The 17,048-nt window shown below is 40.4% G+C and overlaps 1 protein-coding gene across 8 annotated transcripts in view; it reads right to left on the bottom strand.

Moving 5' to 3' along the window:
- Nucleotides 1-17,048, bottom strand: part of TNIK (TRAF2 and NCK interacting kinase) — a 364,653-nt gene that overhangs the window by 145,382 nt on the left and 202,223 nt on the right. For all 8 annotated transcript variants that reach the window (XM_033125457.1, XM_033125416.1, XM_033125423.1 and 5 more), the window contains one exon: nucleotides 8,435-8,491. In XM_033125457.1, coding sequence (XP_032981348.1) covers nucleotides 8,435-8,491 — 57 coding nt within the window. The remainder of the gene's footprint in view (nucleotides 1-8,434; nucleotides 8,492-17,048) is intronic.

Genomic DNA, 17,048 nt, shown 5'->3' with positions numbered 1-17,048 from the left:
CTTGCACGGGACACATGCATGTGAGAAACCAGGATTGGCATACTGGAGGATGACAAACCATGTAAAGAGATGATGATTTTCAAACTCAAAGAAATGGATGGTTCCAGGCAACGCTTTTAAGCCACTGACTACCTCTGATGACAATATGATAATCATGACCGTGGTCATAATATATAGCCAAAACCGACCTTATGTAATTAATGTTCACTATAGACCAGAGGCTGTGTATGTGTTATCTTAATTAATACTCAAAACAGCGCTATGAAGTAGATGTTTTTAATGATCTCATTTTACAAATGAGGAAAACAAGTTTCAGAGAGTTCATTCGTATTTTAAATGTTAGAGCTAAAATTCAAAGCCAGATTCATCTAACTGAGTCCAAAGACAGTGCTCTTGATTCTATACTGAAGACTCCCAGGCCGAAGAAGGGCGATTAATGACCCATGGTGATGAAGCCAAAGCTGCCAATCACGAAAGAAGCGTTTAGGAGCATCGTAATCCAGGGGTGAAGGGAAACCTGCCTTTGGTCCTCCAATTAAAGGCGTTTGTTAGCACATAATAATATTTGCTTATGAATGATTTCAGGGCATAACAGAGGGATTTTAAAATGTGTATTTATTACACAGGGCATTATAAGTGCCTACAATATGCTATGATTTAAAAACGGAATTAGTAAGACATTTAATAGTGGTGTGCTTTATAACAAATTTGCCCACCATTTAGTTCTCAATCCATGGAACAGGAATAAAATTATGCAATTTTTACAATAACACAAGGGACTGGTCAGTTTGAACTCCAGAAGGAAGTAGGAGGTATACAGACTCATAAATGCCACTGCCTCCATCTGGGATACTGGCTACAAGCACTTCTGCTCACCTGTCCTGATTTCCACAGCAGTTGTTGGCATCAGGCAGGCATTTGTATTACCTTATCTATCATTCTCACCTTATTGACTGAATGTGACAAAAGGTTGAAGACAACTTATTGTTCAAAAATCATAGACTATTAGAATTTGAAGGGATTGTTAACATTTTCTAGGATGTGATTAAAAAAAATTTTTAATAATTTGTAATAGTAAAATCCCTTTCCCCACTAGAAATTTTATTCAGGACGCTAATAAAGAACATCAACATAAACTAGGTTTTTAAAATCAATAAACACTTATTTTTATAAGTTTGAATATGAAACATCTAGTTATAAAAGGTAAATTAATGACAATAAAGAGGCTATCCTAGTGAATATAAAATTAAAATTTTTGAAAGAGATTTAAAGTCACATAACAGCTTCAATATCTTGCTAATTTTTGGCTTTGTTTTGTTTTGAAGTATGGAGAAAATCTACATTTCCTAAGATAGGTAATTGCAAACGGTAACAATTACTTTTAAAGAGCATGCTTTGAAATTTCAGTGGAATCTTCATATTGAGTGACATTCTGTACGTGGACGGAATAACCTAGCAGTACAAATTGAGAGGTTGCCTTTTATCAGTGCCTTCAAAGTTGGTATATAACATACAGTTTAAAGCTTGTTTTTTTTTAAATAATAGTATAATAAATGCTAAAATGTATTATAAATGAGAACTAAGCATGTGCGGATCCCCTAAAATTATCTCAAAGTAGGGTCATGCACCTGTGAACTATGTGTTTACAGAGCTAAGGACACAGACCCAGCAGGGGTCAATGAATTGCCTAAGCACGTGTGTCTTCAGTGCAGCACTGACAGAACTCAGGAGTTTGCTACAACATTCTGTCGGCAGCTCCTGGATTGGTTGTGTATGTTAACCCTAAGCTAAATAAATTCATTCAACAAACATTTAAATGCCTACAATGTCCCAGGCACAATGCACTTAACTCTGAATAATGTAACAGAACATGGGCATCACAGATTGAAGCTGTGTCACAATGTAACTTACTATAGTCCATTGGGGGACACAGATGGAAATCAAGGAATGACACAGATGCATGCAAAATTACGAACGGGGGAGGGATGGGAGCTGACCTAATTGGGGGCATCCGGGGAGACAGCCCTGAGAAATCTAAGTTTGAGCTGAATTCTAAAGGCCTTGTGGGAGTTATCCAGTTGGGAAGAAAGAAAAGGTGTGATGTGGTGTGACTGAGGAGGGAACCCTTTTCCTGGCAGAGAAGCAGTGATGGCCAAGGCCCTGCAGCTGGAGGCTGGATGGCACGTTGTCTCCTATGGGAGTCACTGGTGCTACGGGGAGAAAAACGAAAAATGTCTGCAAGAAACACCATAATAATAACAATACGCACTGACCATTGTGTTCTACATATTGTTTTCCAATGCTTTACAAATAACTGCATTTGTCACACCAACTTTATGAGGGAAGTGATATGATCCACATTGACACGTGGAAGAAGGGAAGATTCAGCAACACATTCAAGATAAGGGAGCCATGAAGTGTCAAAACTAGGATGCATCCAGATGAGAGTGACAATTTGCACTGCTCTTCTAAAGAAGAGCGACCATTAGGCGACCGGCCCTCTCTTACAAGGAAGTGGTGTCCCTTAGAGAAGTAGACAACACAAGTCTGACATGCATCTTTCACTTTACTTATACATACTCAAGCCTGCACTAATGTACGACTCCCAAGAAAGCCATGATTTTTTTTAAAACAGACCTATGCTCAAGAAACCCAGAAGCAATAGGTTTTACCCCTAGTAGTGTTGTCATTCATTTCGGTAATGTCTACTATCAATGAGGTGGCTTATATCTTCAATTCCCGTGGGCAGTTATCTGAATGTAAAGCCCACGCTCCAGTGATACTCCCCCATTTCTCATTGTTATAACAGGGCTGTGGGGAAGGTGGGCACAGCCTGACTGGTTGAATTTGAATTTCAAGGCTCTTTGTGCTTTCTATTGCTCATTTTTACAATGAATATAATAGCAGTGCTCCCCTAATGGAAGTTGTTTCGAGGATTAAATGAGTTAAGATATGGTGCATTAAGTACTTAGAACAGTACTTTGTACATAACAATCAGTGTTATCCATTTTTATTTTGATCATGGCTATGGTGTTATTACTATTATGAATAATACTATGTGCTGTGCTACAAATCACTCCACAGAACTGCCTCCCTTTGGGAGTGAGGAACCAAACGTGCTTAGAGCAGGGTGTTCCCCTGACTCTTCCAAACAACCGAAGATGGATTTTTTTCCTTTTTGTCCAGTTTTAGCAAACATTTACTAAGTTTGTTATGGGCAAAGCACTCTACCAGAGGCTACTGGGCGAAGGCTACTTTCTTACTCTTCAAAGAGAGAGGCAGACTGGTCATAAGCTTCCCCTACAGGAATGCATTAGACAGAAATAGAAACTCAGTGAAGCAGGGCTTAACATGGATCCTTCTAGTAGGCAAATTCCATGATGTTACTTTGCTATTCACCTTCTGGCTCCCACACTGGTTCTAGCAGTGATTTGGGGAGAGGGGCTAGGATTTACAGCCTCCTACTCCTTGTAAAAACAAAAATAACAAGAACAAAAAACTCCCCTTATATCTCTTCTACATAATGAATTTTTGCCTAAAACTATTTGATCAAAGTGTTCTATTTGGAAAATAAAATGCCCGCAAACCTGGTCAAGTCCTTGCCACAGCATTCAATTCCTTCATAACTTGGCCTTAACTTTTTCAAATTCACGTTGTATTACTCTCTCCTCAGCACTTTTTGATCTTACAACTAATCTGTATAATGGTTTCCAGAACATGCTCCCTGTTCTCTCAGCCTCCATGCCTTGGCACTGGCTGTTTCCTTGGCTGGGAATGTCCTAGTTGTTTGTCCTCTTAGGCTTAATTACTACCCCTCACTGACACATTCAACTTTATTTATGAATAACTTTATTATAAAATGGAATCGCTTTACTTATACATACTCATGCATACTTATGCATACTTATACATACTTGTATTTAGGGCAATGCTGTGTTATTGTGAGCTCCCTTTCAAAGGACCACCTTTTCAATTTCCAATGCCTGTCATAAAGTAGGTGTCTAGTAAATGTTGATTGAATAAATTAATGAAAAAAAATCACACTAAATTAAGCACTAAATACCCTTCTGTATTAATTGAAGACCTATAGCAATGTCATTAAGAGGATGGATTTAAAAGACAGTTAAAATGCTCAGGCTGAAAGATTCACTCTGCCATTTATATGTTACATTCACTGAGAGAGATACTTAATTTGCCTGGTTTTCTCTTCTCTATAATGCGACTAATAATGGAATCTGTTTTACATGTTGTAAATGAAAAAGGGAATTAAATGAATCAATATATAGAAAACATTTAAAAAGAGTTCTGGCACTTAATAATCCCTCCATCAGTGTTAGCTATCATTATTAGTATTTTTGGTTGAAATATAAGAAAATGTAACTACGTAGACGGGTGCTTTAATTAAGAACCGAATTATTTTTAAACACATCCACTATAATGTTATTATATGATGTCACAGTAATACAATTCTCCTGATTTTGCTCTCCCAGAATCCTTCCCACCATTTTCTCTACTAGGTCTCAGGTTTTTCCTTTGAGGAATCATCCTTCCTATCTCTCAGTTCCTGTGGTGGCTTCCAGATTTAGGCACCCAACCCAGATGTGGCTGAAGAGAAAAGGGGATTGGTTCAGGGACGGTGACATGACCCCAGCCACTGATATTCAGACTGGCACTTTTGCTACGACGAAGGGTAATGAAGTAATTAGATCATGAGCCTGACGCTGCTCGGGGGGAGGTAACAGAGCCCTGGATGGAAAGAGACAAAATTCCTAATCACATCAGGTGACTTCCTGGATCCTGAGTTTGTTTGTTTGTTTGTTTGTTTGTTTGTTTGTTTGTTGAATATACACAAGCCAATATATTCTGTTTTCAGCTTCATTTAGTTTCAGTGGAGCTTTGGTTCTATAATCCAGTGTCCTGAGTAATGCAGTCAGAACCAGTCATTGTAAAGGTGAAAGCTTATGATATTAATTTATTATCTTGTTAAGTCCTATTTGGACTTCAAGGTGTCATTGTAAAGAGACTAGTTTACACAAGGAATTTCTGTCTAAATGAAGATGGGAATTCATCTAAGAATCATAGTCTCTTTACACTTGGTGGCCAGAAAGCCATAAATACAAGACTCCAGAAAAGCGCTCCTCTGACTTTGGTGTGTGTGAAGCTCCTTGACAAGCTCCTTGTAGAAAAGGCAGGTTCTCAGGCTCCACCCAAAAATTCAGAACCAGGAATCTGCATTTCTAATAAACATCCCAGGAGTGCTGATCGTTCAATGATGCTGGTAGTTCACATTGAGTAACACTACCCTAGAGAGTCCAATTTTGTATTGATGTTGTAGGCAAATCTAGAGTACACAAATCCAGCTGAGAAGGAATCCCCAGAAAGTGACAAAATGCAGAAATTCCCATAATTATTTCAGGAACTAAAAGAACTTCAAAGGCTTAGTCTGAGTTTAAGCACTAATTCCAAAGCAAATATTAGCAAGTTTGGAAGTGTCTCAGATCTAAAACTGGAAGGACATAAAAATAAGTATTATATCCAGTTCTCTCTGTGCCTTTTATATATATATGAAGAAGAAGAAAATAAAAATAATAATTTAAAAATTTATTTCAAGCTTATGGCTTTATCAGTTTCATTACAATAAACTGTAGTAACTTTGCAGTAGATCACTGCAAACAATTAACAAAGACGACCTTTGAGAATTCATCTCAATTTTTAACAGAGCAGCTATAATGAGCACAATTATAATAATTGGTAAGAAGCTTTTGCAACATTCCATAATACACAAAAGACAACATAGCAAGATGAAATAGATTGTTTTCTGAAGGCACCACATGAGTTCCACAAAGAAAATCTTATGTTGACTGTGATGCGTACCGGGGTGATACAAAAGTCACTTGATGTTGTATCAGATACCATGGGAATAAGAAAGCCATTTCCTGATGTGGATCCATGTTTGTCTTTGTTAAGGGTCAGTGGTTACATAACGGCCAATGATGTGCCTAAATCAGGGAAACTATCCAGCCCTTTCAACAGGGGTTCCCCAAGAGAATTAAGCCGAAATACTATAAAGCATCCATTGTATGCAATGGATTATCCTATGCATTGAAAATAGTGTTAACTCTGTACCATCCTTGCAGAGATTGAAAAAATAGTCTCTCAAATCATTTCCTTGCAGGGCTTAGTTGTCTCGTGAAACCCAATTGAGAAAGGCTAACTGACACCCCTTAAACTGAAAATACATATTCTGGGATACACAGCTGTGTAACTTTTTTTTATTCCAAGCAAGGTGGTCTAGTGATAGTAAGTGGTTCACCAACAAATTAAAATCTCCCAAATAGAACCAGATACTAGAAAAGTAATGTCCAGGGCTCTCAAGTCATACTTTGTGCATCAACATGCAACTTTACGCACACTTGTGCTCTGAGATTAATGGTGTCAGTGGAACTCCACATGTAGTTCTGCAGAACTACACAACATAACTTTACAGCATGAATGTCTTGGACTCCATCCACAACCAGTAGCTATTAAATTGCCAAGTGCATCCCACTAAGTGGAGATCCTATTCAGTCCGAGGAAAATACCGTAATAGGACTTCGGCAGAATTACAAAATAAATTTTAATTTGCTTTGTGGTGGGAGTTTTGTAAAAGGTTTACACATTTATAATGGGTTTCTATGTAGAGACTGATAGTATTTGATTTTGACTTTTGTGTCAGACCCTGATAATTGACCATACCAGTACTCATTTGTCCTTAATTTCTGGTTAACAGAGCCCAAATTTTTAACTGCACGTGCACACATTGGTAGAATGAAAGACTACATTTCCCAGCTTCCCTGCAGTTAGCAGAAGTAAGTAGAATTGTTGTATGTAAGTAGAAAAGATTTCACTTGGAAGGGGTTCTCTTCTGTACCCTTCAGCTATCATTCTCCCCTCTCTGCCCCCCTGTTTTGCCTGCCAAAGAATGTGATCAATGGAAAGCTGACAACCATCTTGAACCATGGAAGTCACCTTAAGTGTGGAAGTCATGCATTAGAATGATGGAGCAGAAAAGCATCCTTCCACGCCACTGCACTGCTACCATATGTCCCTGTGCTTTCAACTCTAGACTCCTTTAATGGGGAGAGCAAGACACGTCCATCATATGTAAATCTCTGTCGTTCTGAGTTTCCTGTTTCAAGTGGCAAAATCTAAACTTAATTGATATGCTCTACATACAATTTCTTATTTAGTAAACGCCAGGTGAATGTGTCAACTAATTGGGATTAAATACATGAACTGGTATGCAACCTAATTTGAATAATGTACCTGGGACAAATAAAAGGAAGTACTACTTTATCTCAGTGCTAACAAAATATAGGAACAAAATTTTTTACTGGTTAAAAAATTATGTAATTTAAAGAAGAATGCAGGTCAATAATAAATAAGGAAAAGAAGTCAGTACCATGTGCGGTATAAATGACAATTAGTGAAAGTTATATTATGGTAGATAACATACAATATATACTTATCGAATGTAAGAAACTGGGCCAGAAAAGGTATAAACTGAAGTCTGATATACAGGCATACCATGGGCCTTTTTTGTTTGTGTATTGGTTCTTGATACCTTTGTGTGACTAATTCATTCTCTGTCTATTTACATAAATAATCCATGTCTCAGCCAAATGGAAGACTTTGGTCTTTTAGCTTTTATGTACAGCAGACAAGACATCTTAGAAAAATCCCCAGGACTACAGAAAATTATTAACATGCTTTTGATGTCCACTGAGTCCTTTCAAGTCTGATTTTTGCTCTGTATTCTTGAAAAGGCATTAACATATTTTAAATAGACCTAGCAAAAAGGATTGAAAGCATAAGATTGTGTTTCAAATAAAGTCTATTCCTTAGATTGCTTTTGATCATCCAGGCAGAAATTTTGTTTCAGTGTTGCTCTAAGTAATATTAAGAATTTGTAGTTATTGTGATTATTTGGTCAATAATATTGTGAGGAGGAAAATAGTCATGGTAAATATCTACTAGGACTTTAGAGCTATCCAAACTCTTGTCCATTCCATTATGAGGTAGACCTTTGGGGAAAATGTTAAAACCCATCTTTTCTGCGTAATCTCAGTATTACTCTTTTAATACCTTCAAATCCTTGTTCTGTCTTCATATGCAAATATCCTTTATTGTGTTTATGGAAATTAGCGGCACACATTATTTATTCTTCACTCTAACTACATAAGGCAGTGTGTAGGTAACTAATTTAATTAGAGTGATTTACCCATGGTCTTCCCGGTCAGCTGTTGAATACTCTTACTTCTTTACGTTAAGCACAAATCAGGAAAGATCTTAGATGCTTAAAAAGATTCTATTTCTGAAAAACAATTTTTTTCTATCACTAACTTGTCTATTACAAATATATAGCTATTGAGACATCAAGATAAAGATACATTACCCCTGTGACATCCATAACCTTAATGGCTGCAAGCTGGCCCGTTTTGACATGTCGACCCTGTGTAGAAAAAAATAAAATAAAAAAAGACTTTAGTTCTGATAAGCAATATTTGCATTCAGTTCCAACTGTGAAGAACAATATTACCTAGATTAATGTTACAGACTATCAATGGGGACGACAGACAGACAGATACACACACACACACACACACACACACACACACACACACACACCCCTTAACTGCTTTGAAGGTCAGTTTCTATTTAATGTTTATTTTGTAAAACATCTCCATCACTCTGCCTTTTAGGATTGTTTTCACAGTGGTTGTCAAGTTAAATAAAAAAAGATAGTGTTGAATAATTTGGTTTTACGTCCTCTCCAAGGTGGATTTATATGGAAGGGGAGCTAGAGCTGGGTGGAGGTGACATAGTTGTCTCCTCTGTCAGAAAATACTCACTACGTAAAGGAACTTTCTTTTCCTTGATGATTAAAATAGCGTGTATTGTAACAGTCTCAACTGGATATGATTCTGCTATTATTCATTTGGGACTGTTAATTCATCTTTACCTTAAAATTAAAAGGGGGCTTAAAATAAAACAGACAGCAAGCAATCCAAACTCATGATCAAAATGACAGTGTTGAGCATAAACAGAGACCAAAGTGGGCATCTTCGGTCTCTGGAACCACAGTGAAGCATCAACCACACAGAATCAGAAGAGACTAGGGGTCGTGAGGGGGCAATCCCAGAAGAGCCGCTTTCGCTTTGCTTGCTCCTTGAGAAACTTAAATTCTACATCTGACTCTCAGACAGCAGCCAAGATGGTCAACAACCGTTACTTCTAAATGCATTTTTTATATGGCTTTGAAAATACACTTTACCTACTACTGCTGTCAGGCAGTGTAATATTGCTTCCCAAACCAGCTGGATTCGAATCCAGCTGCATGACCCTTTACCTTCTAGGTATCAGTTTCCTCATCTGAAAAATGGAAAGAATACTAGTACCTAACTCATAGTAGTACTGCAGAGGGGATAAAATGAAACAATGCATATAAAGTGCTTGACCATGTCTGGCACAGATCAACTGTCAACAGATGCTGGCAATAATTACTTATGGTCCTGTCTTGTGATTCATTTTATATGTTGTCTTCCTTTCTAGGTTGTAGAGTCATGAAGGCAAAGATCATCTCATCACTGTATTTCCAGTGTCTGGAATACTGGGTGTCTGCCTATACCATAGATGCTACGGCACGTTTATGAGTGAACAACAACAGGTAATTGAAGTGTGTATACTTGTAGTGGGAAGAGGTGACAGGATTAGTTCTGACTGCCCTTTCCCTTCTCATGTATCTCAAGCTTTCTGCATCTATTCGTTCTGATTCTGATAGTGCTTCCTTCACCTTTCGACCCCCATTCTGCACCTTCTGTTTCCTCCCCACTCTGGAAAGAGCACAAACAAGGAGACTTTAAATCAGTAATCCAATATGGTCACAGGCACAGCCCCCATACTTATTTCAACTTTCAAGAAATTGCGGGAGGGGGCTGGAGTGTTACTGTATGAAGAGCCCTGGCCCAAAATCCAGGGGCCTGGTTCTTGTCCAGGTTCTGGTCTTGTCTAAGACCTGACCCCCTTTGTACCATATGACTTCAATTGGCTCCCAGCTGCTCTTACTCTGTCTCTGTGGTCCTTGAGATTAAACTGTTTGTGTTTTCTAAATGTAGTATTGTTTCTTGCTTTTCTGATGGTGTGTTTTCTTGGCCTGGGATGCCCCTCACCTCCTGACTCCCCAGCAAACTTACTCACTCTTCCTAGATTCAACCCAAGTATCAGCAGGGTCATCTGCGACAAGTCATATACTCCATCCGGGCCCAGTTTTCCCACCAGCAAAATGTGGGGAGACAGGGCTCAGTGGTTGGGGGATAGGGGAGTAGGTATTGCTACCACCACCTCTCTCCATCCTATGGAGCATTTGGAAACTTAAGTTTTCACAATGACTGAGTGGGGAAAGAAGTGGCTCTGCCATTCAATGTCCAGGGGCCAGGAATACTAACTTCCCACGGGGCGGGGGTCCATCTCACACAGGGAGAAGTAGCAACAGCGCCCTCTGTTGATAAACATTGAATGGCCTCAGGCTTGTCCAGGTCCCAGTAAGAGTGTGTGATGCGGTAATGATGGTTGTAGCAAAACAATCAAGAGTTTTTCTTTGGGAATATAAAGTCATTACAATTAGGGCCCTAAATCATACCCTGAACAATGGCTGTTTCTCTACTAAAGCACTGAAGGAGGGTAGGGGAACTGTGGATAAGCACAGAGAGTCTGGTTGAGATCATACACCATTCACCTTGAAGTTAATGAGGCCATACAGCCTGATAAAAGGCAATGCCTGCACATGGCTTGCAGGGCCCTCTAAGACCTGACGCCCTTTCCGTCGTACCACCTGGGTTGGCTCCCACCGGCTCTTACTCTGTGGTCCTTAAGACTAAACTCTTTGTGTTTTCTAAATGTACTGTATTGTTTCTTGCCTTGCTGATGGTGTTTTCTTGGCCTGGGATGCCCTTCACCTCCTGACTCCCCAGCAAACTTACTCTTTCTAGATTCAACTCAAGTATCACCTTCTCTGAAACCTCACCGTCAATCACTCTTCACCTCTTGCACTTATGTCCATGTTTCCATTATTTCATTGCGCCCAAAGGACCAGTGGTTCACCCCACCCCCTCTTTTTCTTTCTCTCTCTCCCTTCCTTCTTCTCTGGCTTCATTTGCAGCAGAACCTTCCCCCAAAAAAATCTTAAATGGAATCCTCCTGGTTCAAGCAGGGGCTTGAGCAGCAAAAAATCTTAAATGGAATCCTCCTTGTTCAACCAGGAGCTTGGTCAGCTCTGCCTCCCAACTGTCTCTCTTCCCTTGTGGGAGTCCCTGAGGACCTTTGCCAACTCAGTTTCAGAAATGTACTTGATTTTTAACTCCTTAAGAAACACGGTATCTTCTCTGAGTAATTTGTTTCAAGGACACGTCAACACCTAGTTCTTTATCAGGAGCTTGACAGCTGAGCAGATGAGTCCACGGTCCTGGCCCAAGGCCAGGGAGCAGACAGGAGACAAGCAATGCACTTTACATTTCAAACACAAAGCAGTGGGCAGTTCTTGGTATGAAATAAAGAAATTAAGTATCCGCTACGTTTTGAATGTAGGGTATATGGTTGTTTTGTGTTAAGAACTGCTAGAATGCTATGGAAGGTAACCCTGGAAAAGAAAATAACCTACGTCTCCTCCATTTCAAATTTCACTTCCAATCTGAACCAGCAATTCTCAATGGGTCTGACAGATGACTGCATAAGACACCTCGGGGGTGGCAGTTGTGGCTTAAATGAGATCTTGGAAATGGAACACTGAGCAGCCTCAGCTCGGTTGCGGGCAAATGCATCCCAGTGCTCTGGAATAGGAAGGCTGCTGAGCTGTCAACCTTTGATGGGGTAGGGCCACAAAGGGGGCTCCTCAGCTTGATGTTTAACTCACTGGATACTTTTTACATCACTGGAGAATGTCAAACCCAATTAGGATCCTGACTGAGGCAGACTTTGAAGGAAGTCCAGGAGTCAGCTGACCTGAAGATCAGTAGAAGCCTGAGGCATAGCCATTGTGAAGGCAGTGTTTAAAGGAGCAACTTCATAAAATCACAAATAAACTGAGTAGGAAGAGCCCCTCAGCCACTTCATCCAATACCCTTCTGTTAGAGATGACAACAAATCTCACGACTAATAAGGACCTACACCCAGGACCCTCTCTCCTCTGTCCCACGTCTGTCATCCAGTTCCTGGATTAGAAATTCTTATCACTAAAATGTCCAAACAATTTTTAAACAAACTTTCTTTTCATATTTTACTGAACTTGAGTTAAACGTCGAACCATTCATCTCTATCTCACATAGAATTCTTTTTTAATTTAAGTTTTTTATTTGAGAGCAAGCCAACAAGGAAGGATATTGTAATGGGAGAATTTTGAAGTGAAAATGTAATATTACTCTTAATTTTAAGTTATTTCCACTTATGAGAGAAATAATAAATATAAACCTAGACTCCATCTCAGTTTGGATCTAAAATACATATTCAACCAAGGACTAAAAATTAAATTCTGGGGTGGAGGGTGACTTTAAAGGGATACAAAATAGTTAAAAAATGTTTCTCCACAAAAATTAGAAAACAAAAATGCTGTCATATTGCAGTTGTTGAGTCATTTCTTAATTTAAAAAAAATGAAGATTTTCTTCTACTGAAATAACAATAACAAAAATAACAGACTAAATCTAGAAAAACAAAACTGGAATTTCAGTAGGACCCAAAGCCTAATTCATGTCAATCATCTCCTCAAGAATAAAAAGCCCATCGACAAGAAAGGAGGAAGAAAGGGCGTCAAACTGAGAAAAGCAGAGGCTGTAAGGTCACTCGAGAGCTGATGGGCCTGGCCCATCCTGGTATGCTGACACACAAACCCACTCTGCCCCCTACTTCCTTTCTTCTACCTCATATTTGAGGCAAAGAACTATACTGATTCTTGTTCCATACAGAAGAACTCAACATCAAGGTGAAATTTAGATCACTCAAGGATTACGGTACTCTACCCCTTTACCTCCTCCCTAAAAATAAATGCAAGAGAAAATCAATTGTGTAGTCTGAGATAGCCCTGTAAGCCTCTACCCTGTGATTGCTGTTCTTTATTTGCTAAGGAACAGCACGACAGCGTTGGAGCTGCTAGCCTGAGGCTAGCCTGGAAGAAAGAGTACTTTCATTTCTAGGTCACCGAAATACATTTGTTTCCGGGCAGAGCACATAAGCAAACCAAGATTGTGGAAAATGCAGACACTCCACCCACCCTCTCCGCCCTCTCCCCGCCCCGCCCCTGCCCATCCCGTCCCCTGCCTCGTCGGAGGGCTCACACACGGGAGCATGTTTTTGGCTCTTCAAGCCTTAGCTTACATTTGATCTCAGAAGACTTCTGCAATTTCCTAATTGCAAGTGAGGGCCCTACCTTTGTGCTTTCAGAGCGTCCTATAATAACCCCACAGTGATTTTCAAAATGTACATCACAAGAACCACAAAAATAAATCAACTCAAATAGCAAAAATTAATCACAATGTAGAACATGTAGCAAGGCAGCTGTTGTTTCATGAATCAAATGTTACAGTTACATCTATCTATCTATTTATCCATCCATCCATCCATCCATCCATCCATCCATCCATCCATCCATCACTGAGCTGTAGTACACCACTCAGATTCTCCCTTAAGGACTGAAGTACCTGGCAACTGTCACCCAAGGCCCTTTCTGATAACTGCCCTCAGCCAAAGGAGCACTGCCCAAGGTCATGCTCCCTCCTGAAGACAGCAGACTCCAATGACAGGAGTATAAAGGCCCAGCCCTCTTGTCGTAAAGTGGGACAGTTCTGGAGGGCCATCTCAGCTCCTGGCCACCCCACAGGATGGCTGAGGTCTTTGCAGACACTGTGTTGCAGTTAATCTCCTTTCTCTGCACAATCCTACTTTCTTCACAGGTGTAGATGCTAAGAACACTGCCCAGTAAAATCCCTGCATATAGATGTCCATCTCAGGATCTGTTCCCAGGGGAACCCTACCTAAAAAAGTTGGTGCCAGGAATGGCCTAAAGAAACAGGCTCTCAGAGTGGTTGTCAATGAGCCCCTTATCCCTGGGGGCAGGCAGCTTACTGATTGCCCCTGGCACACTGGAGCAGTGTCACTGTCAGATGTTCACTAGAGGGGAAATGGAGTAGGATACAGTGCCGGGGAATACACTGGTGAGTCCAATATTGCAGACTTTTGAGAGATCCAGAGGAAGTACTAGTTTAAAAAAATGGAATCAAATGGCTTTTGTTGAGAGCCACTAATGTGCTGGAGAAAGACAAAGAAAAGATAAGGGTGATTCATCACCAACTGAAGACAATGTGTGAGCATCAAAAGGGAGATGCAGTTAAATCCTGAGCTGTGTGCACTGTCTTCAAACAAGACGGAGACATCACTCCTGTGGGCTCAGAGTGCTCCCGGGGACAGGAATTTTGAGCTTTTCAATGCATCAATGTAGATGTCTCCATTCCAAGTTTCAGAGTCTCATTGCTTCCCAGTCGGGCTTTTCTTCTACCCTGATAACGATTCCTGGGTCTGGTTCTTAGCGTTTTCTACTTTCTGGCTGTAGAAGATAAGAGTCTTTTTATATGCTACCCAATTTTTTTTTTTTGGTTAATGAATAACAGTAGCAGTCAAGCCTGAGAAAGTCATGTTGAGCGCCGACTTCTCAGGAATGAGGGTCTGGGTGACCCAACAAGTCTGCCATAAAGACCAGCAAAAACGCTAACCACGACGAGGAATCACGTGCCATAGAGGAGGCAGATCAGCACCAGTTGCAACCATTAGAGAATATATAATGGTGGGGGGTTATCACTTTGCCCAGGAAAAGGCAGACCAGCCAAAACCCTACAGGAGTTATTTATAGAACTTATACAAAGCAGGTGGATCTAAGCATCACAAGGGATCGACTGTAGTGTACCGCGGTGGACTGTGGTGTGGCCCCTCCGTCCCTCCTTCAAGACTGAGGTTCTCTGAGTCTCTTTCCAGGAATTTCTCTTAGCCGAAGATAGCAGTGGGACTCAAGCTCATGCTCCCCGTCTAAGGCAATGCACCTTACCTAGAGGCAGCAAGCATTCAACGATTGCTAGATGTAGGAATACAAAAGCCTGCATCCCTTACATCACCGTGGAACAATGTCGAAGGCCATCCCAGCTCCAGAACTCCTTTTGGGGTATCGCCTAGTGCTTTCTAACTGCATTCAACTCCTTCCTCTGCCCAAACCTGTCTTCCCTCTCTCACAGGTGTCGATACTGAGAGCACTCCCCAAAACACTCCGACAAGCAAATCTCTGTCCTCAGAATCTGTTTCCTAGGGAACTCAATCAAAGACTCTATCTATCTGTCTGTCTGTCTGTCTGTCTGTCTATCTATCTATCTATCTATCTATCTATCTATCTATCTATCTATCTATCTATCTATCTCTTCTTGGTATTAATGTAAAATAATATATTTTTTACTGGATCTAGGGTAAAAAGTTTAAGAAAAGCTCTGATCTAAAAGATGAATAGAATAAACTAAGTCAAGCATTGGGAAGCATATTCCAGATAAAAAGAACACCATGTTCAAAGGTCCTGCGGTATAGTTATTAGAGCACTCAAATCACTGAAAGCAGGTCAGTATGGCTGGAGTAGAGAGTAAATGTTTAGTGAGTCCACGCAGGGGCTCACAGGCCACTTTGAGGTCTGTCTTTATCCTAAAACCAATGGGCAGTCACTGAAGGGCTTGAAACAAGAGTGTAGAGTCGTCAAGTTTTCATTTTGAAAAGATCACTCTGGGGGCTAGGCAGAGAATAGAGGAAACCAGAAAAGATGATGAAGAGTCACAATGATACTCCTACTACTTAGTAATTCATTTCAGAGATGATGGCAACGTGGCCTAGGATGGAAGTTACAGAGAAGGTGAGAAGAGTCCAGAGGAGATAGTCAGGAGGTCAAATCACCAAGGTTGGCGCATGAATCAGCACGCTTCCTACAGCGCTCGACACGGCGAGAACTCTGTGCGTATGCGCTAGATAATGGATTGAAAGAAGCAGTGAGATTTGAGGGTTGTACTGGGGTTATTGATCAATACCATCCATATGCCCCATCTGTTTCTCCCATTCCCCTCGGCCGACCACATTTCTATCCAGCCACAAAGTGTACAGCAGCAGATGGGGTGGGGTTGTGAGCAGAAATTACAATCATTTCACCCAAAACAAGTTGGAAGATGAATTAACTGGATGACGTTCCTTTAAACTCTAGAGAGAGGCTAATTCATCTCTCCATAGATCACAAAGAGAAATCTAGAAATTGGTTTTAGTTTCCCCTCTGAACTATAATGATGAGAATGAAGGTGAACTTTGGTTTCACGGTTAAGATTAAAGCATAGTTAAGGTACCTATTTGAACATCTTCAGGAATGCTACCTTTCTTTGATAGAATTTATCCTGATGCAAAGAGGTAGCCAGAACAGCTTTATGGAAGGCTCCACAAATCCTTATGATCATGGAACACGTACATTCACAGAATATATTTGGCAGTGTGTCTATTCCAGGTTACATGAGGACTCTATTTTTCCTTGGCCTGCATGTGCCGTTCATCAGTAGCTTAAAAAAATTTTCCTCTCCCTGGAGGCAGATCTATGACCCGGCCATCACTGCACCCAGCCTGTGGCAAAGATAAAGTAAGGTACCCATACAGGACAATTCCCACGCATCAGTTCTCCATCTCAGCACCATTCACTGTGAATTCCTCTGTTTGGCACCTCTGAGAGCAGAAAATGGATTGTTTTCAAGATCGTTCAGGGCTGGCCCAACTGAGAATTAAAGCTTGCTCGCAGACACAGGGTGGAGAAGAAAAGACTGCATCTCATCTTTCTTTGTTAGAGACGAGGATTCTCCATTTTCATGGCTGCCAGTTTGGCTCCATTTGTAAATGAAAATGGATGATTACAGGAAAAAAATTAAATAGTCACAATTTTTAGCAGACAATAGTTAATGTATGCAG

The sequence above is a fragment of the Rhinolophus ferrumequinum genome, chromosome 2, assembly GCF_004115265.2.
Source record: "Rhinolophus ferrumequinum isolate MPI-CBG mRhiFer1 chromosome 2, mRhiFer1_v1.p, whole genome shotgun sequence".
Taxonomy (NCBI): Eukaryota; Metazoa; Chordata; class Mammalia; order Chiroptera; family Rhinolophidae; genus Rhinolophus; species Rhinolophus ferrumequinum.
Note: the sequence above shows the minus strand (reverse complement) of the source record. Positions and strands in the feature narration are given on the sequence as shown.